The sequence below is a fragment of the Hyperolius riggenbachi genome, chromosome 6, assembly GCF_040937935.1.
Source record: "Hyperolius riggenbachi isolate aHypRig1 chromosome 6, aHypRig1.pri, whole genome shotgun sequence".
In the NCBI taxonomy this organism is placed as follows: Eukaryota; Metazoa; Chordata; class Amphibia; order Anura; family Hyperoliidae; genus Hyperolius; species Hyperolius riggenbachi.
The window spans coordinates 311909945-311929635 of NC_090651.1; the positions used below are offsets into that span (position 1 = coordinate 311909945).

The 19691-nt window shown below is 42.7% G+C and overlaps 1 protein-coding gene across 1 annotated transcript in view; it reads right to left on the reverse strand.

The window, feature by feature from the left end:
* LOC137521692 (beta-2-glycoprotein 1-like) overlaps positions 1-19691 on the reverse strand; it is a 122807-nt gene that overhangs the window by 39924 nt on the left and 63192 nt on the right. The window contains exons 2-3 of the mRNA XM_068241312.1: positions 12571-12711; positions 3384-3572 (exon numbers count right to left, since the gene is read on the reverse strand). Of these exons, the coding sequence (XP_068097413.1) occupies positions 3384-3572; positions 12571-12711 (330 nt within the window). The remainder of the gene's footprint in view (positions 1-3383; positions 3573-12570; positions 12712-19691) is intronic.

Consider the following 19691-nt stretch of genomic DNA (forward strand, 5'->3'; position numbering starts at 1 on the left):
TAATGTATGCTATGTACATAGGTAGTTTAGTGTAACGTAGGTAGGAAGAAGGTACCTGATAGACTTCGGTAGGGAGTCTAATCAAGAGCTTGTAATGCAACATGAAGATCGGCATAGCTAGGATATGATGACTGTATCTATCTGTCTTTCTGTGACTTGAATAAATAACGGAAACATTGGAGAAGCCTGAGAAAGTCTATTTCCTGTTTGCTGTGTGGAGAGTCAAGTGATCTCACAGTCTGTGAGACGATGGTGTCGAAGCAAGGTGATAAGAACAGTTTATAACACTAGGCACTGTACATACCCATGTCTATCTCATCATGTCACATGTCACCTCAGGTATCCTTTAATAACCTTCCCAGCAACCAAGGTTCGAATTCTGGCTCAAGCCAGTAAGTAAATCAATAAGTCTTTGGGCAAGGCTCTCTAACAATCTTGGTTGCCCATGGAGCTGAGCTAAGAGGCTGAGTCTGCCAGGAGAAAAGCGTGATATGAATGTTATGGGCTTGATTCCCTAAGACATATAGCATGCCTTATTAGAGATAGCACACCTTATCAAAGTTAACACGCCTTAACAGAGTAGCATAGCAAACTTATGCCTGCTAATTGGCAATGACGAGAGTGAATCAAGCGCTATGTGTCTTGTCTTGTTAAAGTGAAACACAGTCTATTAATCCTCTCAGTAACTTTATGAAATATCTATTTGTCCTGACAAGCTTTTATGGTGTGACTAATCTTTTAGAGCAGAGGGAAAATTTTAACTATAGTCCCACTTTCATTTTTTCATTTTTTTCAGTTTCATTAGTAAGCACCGTCTTCATATGTAAGGGATGAAGATAGAAAGGATGAAGAAAACATAGCAAGAACATTTTTATTTCTCCTAGTCCCAATGAAGAACATTTATACACACCCCATCAATTTTTTAGTTTGCTGTATATTGTCTTGGCTTATTATGCCGACGATGATGATAGATCAAGCAGAGCATTAAAGGGGGTGGTATAAATCTGATTGATTTATTAAGCTTATTATATTCTGCTAAATCCAAAAGATGGGAAGATAAAACATTAATAAGTCCTGTCTTCAGGCTAAGAGAAATAAAAATGTCCTTAATGAATTATCTTCAATATTTGTATTGCTTGCAGAGATACTTCAACAAGAATCCATTTCATAACTTGTTTTTATCCTGAAGATTACTCCTGTAAGATTGCCATATTTATAACGTTAGCTAATGTCGATGGTTGCTGAGATTGTAACAACCCCAGGTTGATCTAAAAGACAAGAGGAGACCAGGAGCCTAATGGTGCAGAATCGTGTAAGACTCAGAAAAGCAAATTGCTAAGGATGTATAGACTTACAACGGTGGGTTGCAAATCCTTGCAACCACCTCAGAGAGGTACTCATGTTTGCTACACAGCCATAGCAGTTAAGGCACCTGTTTTTTCACTGACCTGAGGAAGCAAGAAAACACCAGCGAAACATGTTGTCAAATTTACGTGCTCTAATAAAAGACCTTTATTCAATAAACTGGTCCAAATTCTTCAAAAGAAGTAAGATCACCTCTCTGTTTATAAGATTAACATCTTATTAGCCTATCTTTTATGCATTGGGCTCATCCACCTCTGTTTTAAATATTTATATGATTGGAAGAGGCAAAAGGCAATACAACAGAAAAAATAGGCTCTTTTGATTCTCACTGGGACCTTTCTACAGTGGACAATCCAAGGGAGAATTGTAAAGCAGTTAAGAAAAAAAATCACCCTTGTCCACTTTGGCCTGCTGAAGCAAATAATTCTCCACTTTCCATGATGAAAGCTATTTGGCATTTGAAAAGTGGTGATCATACTGATTGTTCATTTAGCAATATTGCCCTTCCAGAATTGAACGTGGATGAGCAGCCATAACCGAAAGCAGTCCTCAACACTGAGGGTCAACTGATCACAAAAATGCCATGATCTTTGATTAGCATAAAAGTCCTGATATTTCTACAGAAATCATCTGCTTACCTTGCTTATATAAATAGCCCCCCCCCCTTTTTTCTATTGGGCATGCGCAAACCTTACTCCTGCATACCCACTCCTCCACGGCCAGGAGCATGGCCAAAAGAGGAAGGCTAACCTTCCCAGCTAATGCTTGATGATAATCCTCCTGCTAATGCAAGGTGGCCACACACCATACAATTCTTTACATTTATTTTCAATTCAAGAATTACAATTTTTTCAATTTTTCTTACTGATTTGTAACATTTAAAAAATTTGACCAAGGTACCATGTGTTCAGTTATTTGCCAATTACTTAAAAAAGGATTGAAAATGCTGAAAAAATTGCTTGGGTGTATACATTAATAAATTAACAATCTACCTTACACCATTCAATTTTCATAAAAAATTCTTCAGAAAAATCCACCACACCATATCGACATACATATATATATATATATATATATATATATATATATATATATATATATATATATACTGATCGGATTTCTCGCTTGATTGAAGAAAAAGATTTTAATTTTTCGGGTCATTTTTTTTGTATTGTGTTTGGCCACCTTAAAGAGACCCTCAGCTCCCGCATAAGCAAGGAAACCGGACTTACCTGGGGCACCATAGCCTGTGTGGTCCCCGGCATCCTTCTGGCTCTTCTCCCGGTCCCGCTGGCAGCTCCGGTAACTCACCTCCACTGCGTAGCCTCCGTATCATCACGACTGCTGCCGTAAGAGCCCTGCGCATGCACGGTTCAGTCTTTAGAGAGTAGCTCAGGGTCCCTTTAATACTAACCTTCCCTCCTACTGCCTGACACTAGCCCTTCTGTCTATTGCTATAGCAGCAGCTTGACTAGAATTGCTTAAAAACAGGATCAGATGTACTAGCCAATGATCTAGTGATAGCCGATCAGCTAGTATCGGTACTAGCCAGTTGGCTACTGATAAACCGACTGGATAGTATCGGGCACTCAACTCACCAGCTTTGCACTGTAAGACCACATTTTACCGTCCTGTTGAACTCGACACCCAGTTCACCTGCCCCTATTCCCCCCCCCCCCCATCCAGCCACGGAATAGAGATACCATACTACATTAGGTTTTAAGAAAACATCTAGCATTTTATAACTGAAAATCATTATTATACAGTATATTTTCATGTGAAATATGATGTTTGTTTATCAAAATGTTGACGTCTAGCAGCGTGGATAGTGATGAGACCAGATAAGCACTCTCTCTGGCAGGAGGGGAGCAGCTGTACTCTGGTCCATATTTTGCTATTCCTATTGATATAACATGTTTAAAAATGCAAAGGAAGATTCGAAGAGACTCCACATGTGAGCAGCATTTTCATTAACTACAGTGCTGAAATAAATATGAATCCTGTCGTGTTGCCATTACCATCACAGGATGCTGTCACACTCCACTTCTTGTCTCCTTGACAACGACTATGTGCCATCTCCAGTCCACTGGCCATTTTGAATCCCGGTTGGCAGCGAACTGTCATCTGATCACCAAAGTTTTTAGTTTCCTGAATCAGAGCCGTGTCAGCGTTGTCAATGGTCACAGGCCAGGGGCAGGTGCTGCGGGCTGGAACACAAACACATCCCAAATCATTCACCATACTTTATACTGTGTATATTTGCATCTCATGTAGGGTCTTCTTAATCCAAAAGGGAATTGATCCCAGCTATGTGAGAGACACTTGTGTCTGAGTTTTTGGGAGGACTGAATAATTGTTATTTTTCAAAAATTCTGAACTCTAGCTGCAGTACCAGGGCTGGATTTACCGTAAGGCACTGTAGGCATGCGGCTACAGGTGCCTGATGATGGAATGGTGGCCCACTCACCTTGTAGTGTGCCTATGCTAAGTACTGATGAGAACATAAATGAGAGGTTACTCCCCCGGCTCCAAGCATTCCACATTCCACATTCTTACAGCCCCTGGAAGCCCTCCTGTACCCTTGCCGTAATTCTGCACTCTGCCGTTCCTCCTCTGTCTCCCTCCATAAGCTGGACAACTCACGAGTTGCCCGGTCACTGCGCCTCTTTTATCTTGCTCCCGCTGCCAGGAGTGTTCTGCGTATGCACGGTAGCAATTTTTGATTATTGCACAAGCACAGAGCTCTCCCGACTAAGGGAGCGTGTTGGAGGAGGCATGAAGTAGCACAAGGCTGCCCATGAGGCGATCAGAGAAGGACACCGGGGTAACCGAGCAGTGCGGGATGACGGTGAGGGACCAGGAAGACTTCAAGGGGCTGGAAGAAGCCCCAGGTGAGTAATTGGACAATTTCTTTTTCACTGAAAGTTTCCTTTAACTCTTTTAGCCGCAGGGACGTGAGTCCACCGCTGCTGCTGCTAGAGCCACAGGGACGTGATACTCAAGTCCCTGCACTAGCTGGGGTACATGCATGGCCAGATTTGTACTTCCAAGTGCCCTAGGCCAGCTGACACCAACACCCCCTCCCCCCCCCCCCCCCCCCCCATCAAATTCTCTCCAACCCTATGAGTAGCAATAACTGGTTTGAGTGAGCTCCCCTCCATTTTGCTGCTCTGCCGCTCATTTGGCAAAGAAGCAGTGCATGCCCAAAGCATTCCTGGCGTCGGCTGCTGTGCACATCTGAGTGCTAAATTGCAAGGAGCACGAGTAGCCAGAGCATGTGCTGCTTCTTTGTCCTCTGTGCGACTGGCTACAGTCAGAGCCACAAAAAGGTGACAGGGCAGCGCTATTGAAAGAAGCTCATCCAAAACAGAGAACATGTGAGTAGAAGATCTAAAACCACACATGCTGACATAGATGTGCTTTAAACAGTGACAATATAGTACTTAGGGCAAGGCAAGGAAGGACAGATGAGTCAGTAGGAAGTTTTGAAGTTATTAAAAGAGAATGATAACATTTATTAGCTAACTGTAAATAAAAAAGTGAGCCTTTGGCTTCTTCAGACTTTGTATATGTTTGTAGACTTTATACTAACAAGATGTTAAAGCACACAACTATATATACATTCATCATCAGAAGGAGATGTATAGTTTGTTTTGCAAATATAAATAAATGTAAAAAATTGCCATCCTGTTTCACTGATAGCTAGCAAAGTACAATGCTCTTCTAAAATGAGTCAGGAAAGAGTTAAGCTGTAGCAAAGAGAATGCTGTGGTCATTCCCTAGGAAAAAACAAACAAACCATAAATTCAACAGGTCACAGGTCTTTAAGAGCTGACCAGACCAGTAATAAATCTGACAGCGCAGAGAGAGAAGATTCCTGTTTGTGATTCTGAATTTGTGCATGAAAAAAACTTACAGAACTCAAGAGTTCTGCTACTAAACCCAGGCTGGCACTTCTCACAGCAGCTTGTATGTCCCCACCATCATACATACAACATAATCATCCGGTGACAACACATACTGACTGTCCTCAAACACACTCTACACAAGTGAGAGAGATGCAGGGATCTCCGGAATTCAGGCAGACCAGAGCAAAGCAGGGGAGATGATTTACTTTGACATGTGACCTCTTATCTCTCAAAGTCCAGCGCCCTGCTAATTTTTATCGCCCTAGGCCTTGACCTTGGCGGCCTTCCCAGAAATCCGGCCCTGGGTACATGCGATGGTCATGGTGATAGGGGGAATTGGTGGCGGAGGACAGAAGTCCCCTGAACCAATCCACGCATGTACAGCAAGAATGATAACTGTCTTTGTTCAAAAATGGTGATCACTCTCAGATGTAGGAGCAATCGTGCCGCTGCGCTCCCTCCCGCTTGCTCGCTCCCATCGGTCCTGCTGCTGATCATTAGATTAATGAATGGGAACTTTGTTCATTAATCTCCCCTCAGGTCCCGTGATCACCGTCATCAATGAGATGCCTGCATCACTTCCAAAGTAACGCATTACTTCCTATTAGTGTACCTATCTTGTGACCAAATAGTGAAATTACACGTACATACATTAAGGACTGAACTTTTGTCAATATGTTTGTCAAAAGGGCAAATTATTGTTAAATATTGGGCTTGTAAATAGTGATGGGTGTAAAACTGAAAAATGCACCTTTATTTCCAAATAAAATATTGTCACCATACATTGTACAAGGGATATAATTTAAATGTTGCAATAACCAGGGCAAATGGTTAAATAAAATGTGTGGCTTTTATCCACAGCAGAACATTTTATTTTAAAACTATAATGGCCGAAAAAAATAAAAATAATGAATTTTTTCAATGTTTTTTTTTTATTATTACCATAAAAATGCATTTAGAATAAAATAATACTTAGCATAATGTACCACTTAAAGAAAGTCTAATTGGTGGTGAAAAAAACAAGGTATAGATCATTTTATTGTGATAAGTAGTGATAAAGTTATTGGTGGATGAATGGGAGAAGCGCCAAAATGTAAAAATTCCTCTCGTCCATAAGGTGAAAATAACCCGGGGGCTGAAGTCAGGGACATAACAATAGACCCTATAAGGGATGCAGCCGCTGGGGGCCCCAAACCCGCAGGGGGCCCTGTGGGGAAAGACTGACAACTAAGGGCACAGAGAGAAGAAAACGTTCTGCTCTCTTTACAATTGTTCTAATGGCTGCATCTGCTTAGCCACTGATAAGGAATGATACATAGTTTTGCAGACAAAGATTTGTAGACAGTCCCTATTCAGTTGGTAGCAGGCTGTTGTGTACACCTCCAACCTCTCTACCCCTCCCCAAGTGCTCTGTACTGTAGTGATGTTGGAAGAGTCTGCAGAGCCAGTTCTGCTCCATCAGAGGTGGACAGAGTGAGTGTAATAAGCTGAGGCTGCGAACACACTCGTCTGTCAATTTTCTGTATGCATTTTCTGCACACTATGGCCTTGATTCACTAACCGGCTCTAAGCCGGTTAGTGTGCCTTATCTGAGGTTAGTGTGCCTTATCTGAGGTTAGTGTGCCTTATCTGAGGTTAGTGTGCCTTATTGGAGGTTAGTGTGCCTTATTGGAGGTTAGTGTGCTTTATCTGAGGTTAGTGTGCCTTATCTGAACTTAGAGCCCCTTAAGTAGCTTTGTGCACACTAAAAGATGCACAAAGCAACATCGCGCATGGCACCGCGCACAGCGCGTGCAGCATAATGCGCCGATCTTTGCGCACGGTGCGACGATAACGTTGCACCTGCTATACTATATATGTTGCGCCGTTTAGGTCGCATCCTATGCGACCTTAAGGTCGCATCATGTACAGTACAGCGGGTGCGACGATATAGTCACACCATGGGCAAAGATCAGCACATTATGCTGCACGCACTGTGCGCGGTGCCATGCGCGATGTAGCTTTGTGCATCATTTAGTGTGCACAAAGTTACTTAAGGGGCACTAAGTTCAGATAAGGCACACTAACTCAGATAAGGCACACTAACCTCAGATAAGGCACACTAACCTCAGATAAGGCACACTAACCTCAGATAAGGCACACTAACTTCAGATAAGGCACACTAACTCAGATAAGGCACACTAACCTCAGATAAGGCACACTAACTCAGATAAGGCACACTAACCTCAGATAAGGCACACTAACCTCAGATAAGGCACACTAACTCAGATAAGGCACACTAACCTCAGATAAGGCACACTAACCTCAGATAAGGCACACTAACCTCAGATAAGGCACACTAACTCAGATAAGGCACACTAACTTCAGATAAGGCACACTAACCTCAGATAAGGCACACTAACCTCAGATAAGGCACACTAACTCAGATAAGGCACACTAACCTCAGATAAGGCACACTAACCTCAGATAAGGCACACTAACTCAGATAAGGCACACTAACCTCAGATAAGGCACAGTAACTCAGATAAGGCACACTAACCTCAGATAAGACACACTAACCTCAGATAAGGCACACTAACCTCAGATAAGGAACAGTAACCTCAGATAAGGCACACTAACCTCAGATAAGGCACACTAACCTCAGATAAGGCACAGTAACCTCAGATAAGGCACACTAACCTCAGATAAGGCACAGTAACCTCAGATAAGGCACACTAACCTCAGATAAGGCACACTAACCTCAGATAAGGCACACTAACCTCAGATAAGGCACAGTAACCTCAGATAAGGTTAGCGCTGTAGTTTGTGCTCACTAAGTGATAAGGCACACTAACTGGCTTAGCGCCGGTTAGTGAATCAAGGCCCATGGGCTTTAATCACCAAACCATGATAACTCATAGCACAGCCGCGCTAGCATTTTTGTGTGCATTTTCGTGCACAATCGCGAATTTCCGCACGCAATCGCACGTGAAACCGTGCACGAAAACGCTAGCGCGGCTGGGCTATGAGTTATTACGGTTTAGTGAATCAAGCCCTATGTGTTTCTGTATGTGGGAAAACATGCACACTTTATCACAAAAGCTAATGTAATTGATAGAGAAAATGCTCCCAGTACTTCACTGCTGTCTGTTTTTATCTGCATGGGGAAAACACTAGCCAATGGAATAACATTGTTTCTCAGTCTACCTGTGCAGAAAGCAAGGAGGGGACTGGGCCAATCCAAAGTTCCGCAGGGGGGCCCAGTGATTTCTAGTTATGCCCCTGGCTGGAGTGGTTACATTATATAACTCTGTATATTCAAAAGTATTTGTATTCCAGTTCAGTACAGATTCTGATGATATGATGAAGGCAAGTGGCTTTGAAACCTGACCCTTTAATTATGTTTTGCAACTAACATTACATACAGTACTCAGCCTTTTATAATAAAAAGGTACCGTGGCAGCTCTTGTGTTTCTGCCACCACAGGCTCACTTTAAAGTCATTTCATTATGTCAGCATTCCTGATTTCTGTGATGTATGAAATCATCTGAGGACAGTGTGCACCTTTTAATAAGTCAGATGTGACTGATGATATGAGATGAAGCTGCACCATCTGGTCACCTTCCCTTTGGTGATGAACGTCATCTAGCAGACAGAGCATCTGGGCTAGCACAATGCCCTCCTCTGTAACATGTGTGCCATGGAGCCCGCCCGTCTCTCTGTGATAAACACTCTAATGCACAGCCATTCTACAGCATGTTTACCATGTCGCCATATAAGCTCTCTCAGTCAATGGATATTTTATTATTTATGTGTATTTGATATTACACATGCTACAGTGAGATTCTGTTGGTGTGTGGATTTTAAAGAGAACCCGAGGTGGGTTTGTGACATCAATATTAGGACACAGAGGCACATTCTGCATACAATACCCAGCCTCTGTGTCCCTTCCCTCCACGCCTCCGTAAGCTTCCTCCAATTGGCTTACCGAGGCGGGGAGGGAAGGGACAGAGGCGGGGAGGAGCGGTGCTGAGTGGCAGCCAAAAGCAGGGCCAGTTCTAGTAAGGGCCCCTGGGCAAAATTAACCTGGGGCCCCCCAAATAGATACCCCCCCACTAAAAAGCGTCAATACAGACCTTTGGTTGCAGCCATATTTCCCCATAGGGCCCCTGAGCCCTATGGGCTGACACCCCCTGGCTCTGCCAGAGACTGTGTAGGGGCCCTGGGGAGCAACAGTTAAGTTGGGGAGAGACACCTTGTTGGGGAGAGACAGGCTTAAGTTGGGGAGAGACAGGCTCTGGGGCACTGGGGCAATTGCCCCCTTTGCCTCTATGGTAGCGCCGGCCCTGGCCAAAAGGTAAACAGCTGACTAGCGACAATCTGCGTGTCGCAAGCCTGGCGGTTTCTATAATGGGGACAGCAGAGCACGGGGGGAGAGTGGGGGCACACTGTAAGGACACAGAGGCAGGGCATTGTATGGGCCTCTGTGTCCTAATATTCATGTCACAAACCCACCTCGGCTTCTCTTTAACCACTTCCTGCAAAATCGGTTTTTATAAACATCCTGTTTGCGCATCTTTAGTTGGACGTTTATATAAGCATTAAAGTGAACGTGCACCACGCATACATACCCTACTGGCCATGACATGATGTAGTTAAGGTTCCCATACACTCATTCATCATCGATCAGGCATGCACTTGACGGCACTGATTTTCATCTGATTCAATTAAAATAATTGAAACGAATGGTTGTTCAGTCGCAAAGTTGCCTGATGTATGACCCTTAGGATTTAAAATATGTGCTGAAAATTGATGTGCGGTATATGGCATGACTATAAGTCGATTCCTTTTCTGAATCGATTCCGATCAGAGAGGAATCGATCATAGATTGCACCTATAGGCTATAGACATGAGTATACATGTGTGTATTTACATTTACATTAAAAACCTCACCTACGGTATGTACATTTATTTATTCTTATAATTGGTACGTGTAATTTTGTGCCTGAATATTGAGCCTCTTGTTTTATTTGAGGGAACAGATAACTACTTCTGTAGTTCAAGCATCGCCTGTATCGGGGCAGCAAAAAAAACCAAAACCCTAAAAAAATTACACTTATGTACCTGAGCCAATCAAACAATTTTAATAACAATTTTTAACCTTTAAATACAAAATAAGACTATGGAAATCCATAGCAGTATAAGTGCATATCCTGTCACAACTGAGCCACAAACTGAGTAAGATACTTCTTTACTTCAAAAGATAATTTTAAAATGTTCATCCAAATCTACAAGAAATGATCGCTCATCCATAATATACAGGGGTGTATGCTGGCCAGTCAACAGGAACCCAACACATAACACAGCTGAAATAATGTAAGTAGTTTAACACTTGTTGCCATAGCAACTCTCGTATTGCTCATGTACGACTGGTCATGTTGTCTGCATAATGCGTACAATTCTGCTGGCATAAGTAGCGGTACAATTGCCATGGGCTGCACAAGACAACATTACTGGCTTCCAGGGCCAAGTGCCTATAGACTGTGGTAGCTTCCATTGTAGGAGTGTTTTCTGCAATTTTAAGCAAGCTAGAGGTAAGACCATCGGAAAAACAGGAGGCATGTAAGTACCTCCATGGCTTAGACATGTGATTGCAATTTTAAGCGATATCTGTGATTTTAATGACCATTAGAGACAGGGATTATTGCGACCATCAGCTGGGGGCATCATGGACTGTCTGTTTTTGGTTTGCCAAGTTTATTCTATTGTGTGACCTGGGTTTACCTCCAGCCTGGTTATAAGTATTCACAGGAATTAGCAATGTTTGCACTTCTTATACAAAGTCCACAGTTCCAGGAGCTATGCCAGCCATAAGGATAATCCACACATGTATTTTGGTATGAATAACAGCACTTCCCAAGAATCCATAGGTTAACTCTGTCAGCAAAACAAAATCACATAGTGACCTGGATTACTCTGGGACTCTCGCCTTCCAGCAAGGTTCTTTACAGAGACCAGGAGATGAAGGCAAGACTTGCCCTTACCCACCTGTGGACGAGGTATACTGATGTCCTCCTTTGGCGGTACTGACATGAGTTACTTAATGAATGTATGCATTGTGATCTTGTAGGCTGATCATCAGACTCCCCCTGTATGTGAGTGAGTGTTAGAGAGAGTGGAAATGACAGGAAGTATATGAGGGTGGAAACAGAAGGAAACACAATGTCAGTACAATCGCTCATGTGATTGCGTTTCCTAGTGGAAAAGAGCCCTATATATAAAATAAATAAATGTCAATTGAAAATGTACATATAACTGTATACAAGACAGTATCTGCCATAATTTGCCATACAATTATTTTAGTTTCAACTTTACATCCATCAAATTGTTGAAACATTTATGGAGATACTGGCCAAGTGGTATCCCCTCCTTAATGCCTTAAAGATGGTCAGTTTAGCCAAAAATAAGTCTTCAGCTTTGTAGTACTTGCTAACCAATGAGGAGGCAGAGATCATTCTTGACAGAGATCGGAGTCACCTACGAATGCTGGAAGACATCGGGAACAATCTATGACTGCTGACAGATGTTGGGGTCACTTATGACTGCTGACTGATATTGGGGGCCACCCATGACATTGGGGTCACCTATGGCTGCTGACTGATATTGGGGCCACACATGACTGCTGACTGATATTGTTTTCCACCTATGACTGCTGACAGAAATTGGGGTCCACCGATAACTGCTGTCAGGTATTGGGAGTCATCTACGACTGTTGCCAAATATTGGGAATCGACCTGTCGCTCCTGGCTAATTTTGGGGACCTACTATGACTGCTGGCAGGTGATATGATACTGAAAGTCACCTATGGCTGCTGGGGAATATTGGTAGCAGGCATTTCTGACACCTGTCTAGAAAGACCATCACTGACTCTTTACGACCCTTAAACTGATCTATATTTCAGCACTTTTATTGCTATGCACAGTTAGTCCCTTCAGTTGTTTTTCCTGCTCATCAGTAATCATTTGCAGGATTCGAATACCTCTCTGTATGCACTTCTCTGTCCTATATTAATAAATAAGTATAAATTACCCGCGGCAAGTGCTCACTCCAAAAGCCCATTCAGTACGATCCTGGCCTTGTAAGTTTCAAGCGAGAATATTTAATTTACATATCAAGGCTTAATGAGCAAGTCAGAAAAGTACAGTTCATGTAATTGTGAAGATATATACTGCTTGTGTCCTTCTCCATCCTGATCATGCATCATTTAACAAAACGGAGAAGTAGCTTGTGGTCTAGAATGTATGTTATATGCACCTACCTGTAATACAGCTCATCCCACACTCTCCATCACAAAGGCATCTCTGCTTCTTCCTAGGGCAGTCCTGGTCCTGTGCGCACGCTTTCTGGCAAGTCTGACCTTTAGGATTTTCCTTTCGTGTGGGACAGTCGTCAGGGACATCTAGGAAAATAACATCAAATGTTAGGAAAATACGTCATTCTTTGTTCTCCTAATGCAACAGAATACTGTTCTTTGCCATCCAATGACTACAAAAGCAAGTTTAGGGTGATATCATTCATTATGAATGATAACACAAAAGACTTTTCTATCACTCATGGTTAGGCCCCGTTTACAGTTGGTACGCTTTTTTTTTCTTCTCTATAACAGTGCATTGTGAAAAAGATTTTAGTTAAAACGTGTTAAAGAGAAACTCCGACCAAGAATTGAACTTTATCCCAATTAGTAGCTAATACCCCCTTTTACATGAGAAATCTATTCCTTTTCACAAACAGACCATCAGGGGGCGCTGTATGACTGATATTGTGGTGAAACCCCTCCCACAAGGAACTCTGAGGACCGTGGTACTCCTGGCAGTTTCCTGTCTATGAACCTTGCTGCATTGTGGGAAATAGCTGTTTACAGCTGTTTCCAACTGCCAAAAAAGCATGCAGCAGCTACATCACCTGCCAACAGTAAAAATGTCACCATGTAGTAAATGTCAGAATGTAAATCAGGGATTTAAAAGATTTTACAATGGGCAAACACTGACTAAATCATTTATACATAATTATTGTAAAAACAAAGCACTTTTTTTATTACATTATTTTCACTGGAGTTCCTCTTTAAGTGTGAAACGTGCCATAGGAAAACATGGGCATTACTTTGAAAATCAGTTCTCCTTTTAGTTATAACTGAGAACCACTGATTAAGGGCCTTTTTCCACTAGCCTGCGATTTGCGATTTGCTTCTGATCGCAAATCGCAAGGTACATTAAACTAATGGAAACTGCAGCAGCAATTTCCATTAGTGCGATCCGATTGCGATGCGATTTTGGTCCAAGCGCAATCGTCGTCCTGCCGCGTTTTGTATGCGATTGAGCTGGACTATAATGAGTATAGTAGCTCAATCGCAATCGCAATCGCATGGTGGAAATTGAAACGCGATTGCGATCGCGATCGGAATCGCGATCTCAATCGCGATCGCATTTCATAGTGGAAAAGAGCCCTGAGTGTAAATGGGGCCTTAGTGTTTGGCTGAAGCCATTTATTATCAAACAACTATGTTTACTCTTTTCAAGTCATAATCACTACACAAACTACCCAAATGACCCTGATGAAAGGTTTACACACCCTGGTGATTTGGCCAGATAACATGCACGCAACTTGACACAAATAGGTTTTAATGGCTATTAAGGGGAACCATATTCACATGTGATCTGTTTGCTTGTAATTACTGGGTGTGTATAAATGGTCAATGGGTTCATGGGTTCCTGACAGACCCTTCCATCTTTCATCCAGTCAGGGTCAGTTTTAGACTTTTCGCTGCCTGAGGCAAACTTGTGAGGACGCGCCCCCACCCCCTGATTTGGAATGATCGCACAGCACCCGACAATTTACTCTGCTTCATTTAATGTTCTCACATGACACGCTGCAGCTCAACACAATAGCACACCCACCAGAGAATCACACATGTATCTTTACACTCCCCCCGCCTTTAAACTTAAATAAGCAATGCAGCCCTAATCTATGGCCGTGTTTCAGATTTTGGCCCCTTTTATGATGAAACCCCTGGCCTAGAATGTATAGGGTGGGCAGGCAATGAATAGTGACCCAGACCAGTGATCTGCAAACTTGGCTCTGAGTCTCCAGCTGTTAAGGAACTACAAGTCCCACAATGCATTTGCCTTTATTAATCATGACTGTGGCTGTCAAACTCTTGCAATGCATTGTGGGACTTGTAGTTCCTTAACAGCTGAAGAGCCAAGTTTGCAGATCACTGACCTAGACCAACGTATGTTAGATGTTAGCATCTGTCATAATGTTATGCCCTTTATACTGAATGGCCATGCCCTGTAGCATATTTTGGAATTTTTTTTTGTAGGTAAACTAAGTAATTATGAACAGTCATGCAAATCTGTAAGCCTCCATAGATATTTTGTAGCTTCAGTTTCGTTTTGTTTCTTTCCTTCACTTCATCTTTCATTTCTTCCAAACATGTCATCTAAGCACACAGCAAGGATGTGCACAGCACAATCATGTAAAGCAATCACTTATCTGGGCTCTAATCAGGGAAAAAGAAATCATCACTGTGCTCTGGAGACTTACTGCTCTCTGAGTAGAGAGAAAATGAACTCCCAAATTTAACCCGAAAAGCTCGACTAAACAAAAACTTGAATAAGGCGAAGTCTAGTAGCAATCTGGTGACTCTAAACAGGGTATACAGTAGAGGCAGAGTTGTGAATGGAATACTGAATCTGTTTTGTGGGCCAAATATACTTGCCACTGCAATACAGCCTGCTTTGGAACCTCTCTTAATTTAGCTGCTGAGTGAAACAAAAATGGGAAGAACAATATATGACTGACTGACTCATTTTCACAAAATGCCAGCATCGCAATAAAAAATAGTGTGTATACATGGTGAGCAATTTTAAATCCTCATCTTTTGGTAGGAAATAAGAAGCTCTCATGCTTTTAAAGAAGCACCTTAGTGACATATAGCAGAAAGTAATACATTAATCAGGAGACCATTTTTTACATGAATTATCCTGGATTCAGCATCAGAAACACTTCCTATATCCTTACATTGCTGTATATTGGTATGTAACCCCACCCTTCCCAGTGATGTTTAGCCTAGGCAATTATGCCACACATTCTTCTGCCCCAGAGCACTCTGGGAGAATAGGGGCTTGATTCACAAAGCGGTGCTTACTGTTAGCACGCTTGAGAAAAGCCACTTTTAACGCCTAAAAACACTTTGTGTGCGCTAACTAGCATTCACGCGCAAATCCCATGTGCAAAACTTTGCGCACGCAAAGTCCAGTGCGCACAAAACGTCGCATCGTGGTACGACGAAAATGGTGCACCTGATGCGACTAGAAGGGCGCATTGAGTGCGACCTTATCGTCGCACTATGCGACGTTAAGGTCGCACCCAATGCGTCCTTATAGTCGCATCAGGTGCGCGCATCGGACTTTGCACGCGCAAAGTTTTGTTTGGGACTTTGCGCGCGAGCGGATTCACTTTTCTTGGTGCTAAATACTTAGCACCCTAGTTAGCAAGCCCAAAGCCTTTGGGTGTGCTAACTGGGTTAGCACCGAATAGTGAATCAGGCCCTAGGTGTTGCTCCTGCTCACTTCACAACAAACAAACATTCCTCAGTAGTGCACCTGGCCAGCAGTAAAGACGCCAACATCTGAGATAAATGTAAGAATATATCAGGGTGAGGAAAGATTTTACACTGGGAAAACATTGGCTAAATAATTTGTAAAGTAATATTGTAAAACGTAAGCAATTTTATTCTTACGACAGATAACGGAGCTGGAGACTTGGGCGCAGGATACAGCCGGTATATGGCCGATCCTGCTGCTGCACAAGTCCCGGCCGTATTAATTACTATTCCCCCTCCAGGCCGCCATGGATAGTGGGGAATGAAATAATTTGGCTTCCAGCAATTGCTGGAAGCCGAATTATTATGTTTTAAAAGTAACTTCAGCTCCGTCTTCTGACGGCGCTGAAGTTACTCCCTGTGCGCCGCTATAGCCGTAATTCCTATTACGGCCTATGGTGGTGCCGGCTGCGCCCAAATCTCCCGCGCTGGTTTCAGAGTGTTATTCATCAAATCAAAAGTGTAACATTATAAAGTTAAAAACCAAATACTTACCTAAGTAGTAGATCATCCTCAACCCCACCACTGCTACCTGAGACCCTCTTCTTGCTTGCGACCGCACTCCCCTTCTTGTACGAGCTCAGCGTCTGCATGAGCACTTTCCGTGCATGAGCATTAGCACAAAGCACAAGCAGCTGGGGTGGTTGCAGAACACCTGCACTTATACATGGAGGGGAGCACACCCTCAAAAACGTATCCCAAGCTGTTGTCTGATATGCTTAGAGGGACTCTGTGCAAAAACAGATGAGTATAAGAGGATCCAAGGAGCTTCTGGATTATTGAGAGGCTTCCCTCTACTCAGGTAAGTTTCTATATTTATTTTTTTCCCTTGCCAACAGGTCAACTGTGAAGAAGGTGAAGAATATAGGCTCGGCAGTGCGCGTCATTGATTGCGCTCCTGTCACCGTTGGCACCTAGCGCTTGTGCATTGCTGCTGACCCAGAAGCAGCTTCTGATGACTCTTACAAGAGAACGGAGGGGAATAGAGGTGAATGGGGGGAGCAGATGGCTTGAGGACTGCTCCCTAAACATGCATGCTAACCCTATTCTAACAATTTTCTTTGCCTCGGTTATTCTTTAAAGTGGTCTGAAAGTCAGCATTTCTACTTTGCTATAAAAGATTCCTTACAGCTTTAAAGTTACTATCCCAGAAGCGCCCATGACCTAGCACCCGTTTTTTAATGGGCAGGCCATTTTACTAGTCCTCTATAATAAAACCCCTGTGTCCCTGCATGTGCCTGTCTCTGTGTAGCAGGATCTGCGCATGTGTGCAACACGGACCCAGATAGCCGTTGAGACAGGACGAGGCCAGTGAGCCGGGCTGGCGTGTGCGTGAACGGACAGGCGTGCGTGCGCACGAGCGGCGAGTGCACGTGCGTGTTCGGCGCGATGTTAAAAGATAGACCTAGAGCCCATTTTAAAACGGGCTTGGGTCTACTAGTATATAATAAAAAAGCAACTTAAATAAAGATCAATGGCAGCTTTCAAGGCAAGATAAACTACACTTTGGAAACTTGTAATTTGTAGACAGAAAATATTACTTGTGCACAAAAGCAAATATAACTGTATGAGTAAAAAAAAGCAGGAAAACACTTTTTTATTGAATGTTATGTCAGAGTTTCAGACTCCAAAGACATAACAACAAAAGTTGTTAAGGTATCACCTAAACAACTTTAGTTGTTATGTCTTCAGATTCTCTCCATGACTAATACCGGACCACAGAGTTTCAGACCACTTTAAGTTATATTCATTGAAGTTTCTCTTTAAAGGGAACCTTAACTGAACGGGGGGTAAAGAGTTTCACTTACCTGGGGCTATTACCAGCCCCCTGCAGCAGTCCTGTGCCCTCGGCGCCGCTCTGGAATCCTCTGGTCCCCCGCTGTCACTTAGTTTCGTTTTTGACGACTCACCAGTCGCCGGCCGCCATGCGTATTATTGGATGCATTCACCAATGCAATTAGCGCTATTGCGGACCGCAACGCGTACAAAAATACGCGTTGCCGCATTCCGCACGCGTATATATGCGGCAACGTGTATTTTTGTACGCGTTGCGGTCCGCAATAGCGCTAATTGCATTGGTGAATGCGTCCAATAATACGCATGGCGGCCGGTGACTGGTGAGTCGTCAAAAACAAAACTAAGTGACAGCGGGGGATCAGAGGATTCCAGAGCGGCGCCGAGGGCACAGGACTGCTGCAGGGGGCTGGTAATAGCCCCAGGTAAGTGAAACTCTTTACCCCCCGTTCAGTTAAGGTTCCCTTTAAGTTTGTACAGAAAGCTGCAGCAAGCAGAGCTATGCAAAGGATTTATCTTAATTTGAAAAATTCATTTCCAAAGGTAATGCTTATAAATTACAATAATCAAATTAACCGTATTGATATCAGAAATTAGTATTGTTTTCATCATTTTTTCCTTTTCTTTTAAATTGTTTATTTGTTAGTATCTGTAATCATCAACACACCATATTTCCTTTTCTTTAAATAAAGTGTACAATATAATTTCTGCTAGTTCCATGATATGAGTGTTTACAGTATTGTTACCTGCCTCTGTGTAATATATCAATAATGCATGTTTTCAATGGTTATTTTGTCAGGACCCCAACAGAATCTGACTGAGACCTTACTTAGGGAAACTAATTACTTGTACTTTACACAGCTGGTTGGCAGGCTGTGTGCCCGCTTGAAAACGTGGTAGCAGCCACAGATCTGGGCTTGTGAAAAGCATGGGTAGTCAGTTTTGATAACGTTGCCCATGACAATCCGCTCAGCCTGCTGGTACATAGACTGCGGTCGTAAACAATAGAAAATCTATGAGCAAGGTGCAGCTGTAAGGGGCATTTTGTCACAATTCACAGTTCATTCACAAAGCTTTTCTCTTTAATTATCTCACCGTACTCGTTTTTCACCTCATCTATAAGAAGAGGTAATTCATGGTCTGATAGCCAGCATTTCTACTTTGCTCTAAAATATTCCTCACAGCATGAAAGCTACCATTCCAGAATTTTTTTTCAGCATAACATCACTGAAATGGTTAAACAAAGCACTTTTGTCCTGCTATTCAGCTTCAAATCCGCATCCAAACTGGAGATAACAGTATCTTTGTTTACATTCCAATGTTGTTACAATGTGTGTAAACACAGTGTAACAGGTGAAAAGGAGCTCTCTGTGAAGCTCTCTGTGCACACAGTTCAGAAAAGCTTATTAGATGTTAATATATAATAAAAAGCAGTTTGAATAAAATGCAATGCCAGCTTTCAGGGCAAGATAAACTACACTTTGGAAACTTGTAATTTGTAAACAGACAATATTACTTGAGCACAAAAGCAAATATGATAAATGTATGAGTCATAAAAAGTAGGAAAACACATTTTTATTGAATGTTATGTTGGAGTTTCAGACCACTTTAAGGAGAGATAAATCACATTCAAACCACAGTTGTGAAGCTCAAGGCCTCCTTGCCATTTTATGAGGCCCTCAAAAGCTTCAAATATGTATCATTGCAAGCAGCAAAATAATACTGACTTCCCATGCAGAGGATGATAGTATTTCTGGTTGAAACAGTGTCTGTTTGAGCAAAGCCGGATCATTCACAAGACAAACCTAGGCAGTTGCCTAGGGCCTGGAGAGAGTCTAGGGGCCTGGTGGATACTAGCCCCCACCAAATCTTACTAAAAAAAGGCCAGGTGATCGTCAGCAATGAGCAAAAACTGCTATCTTGCCTAGGGCCCCATTTCTTCTTAATCCTTTTCTGTGTTTGAGCCTGGTTGCAGCAAAAAC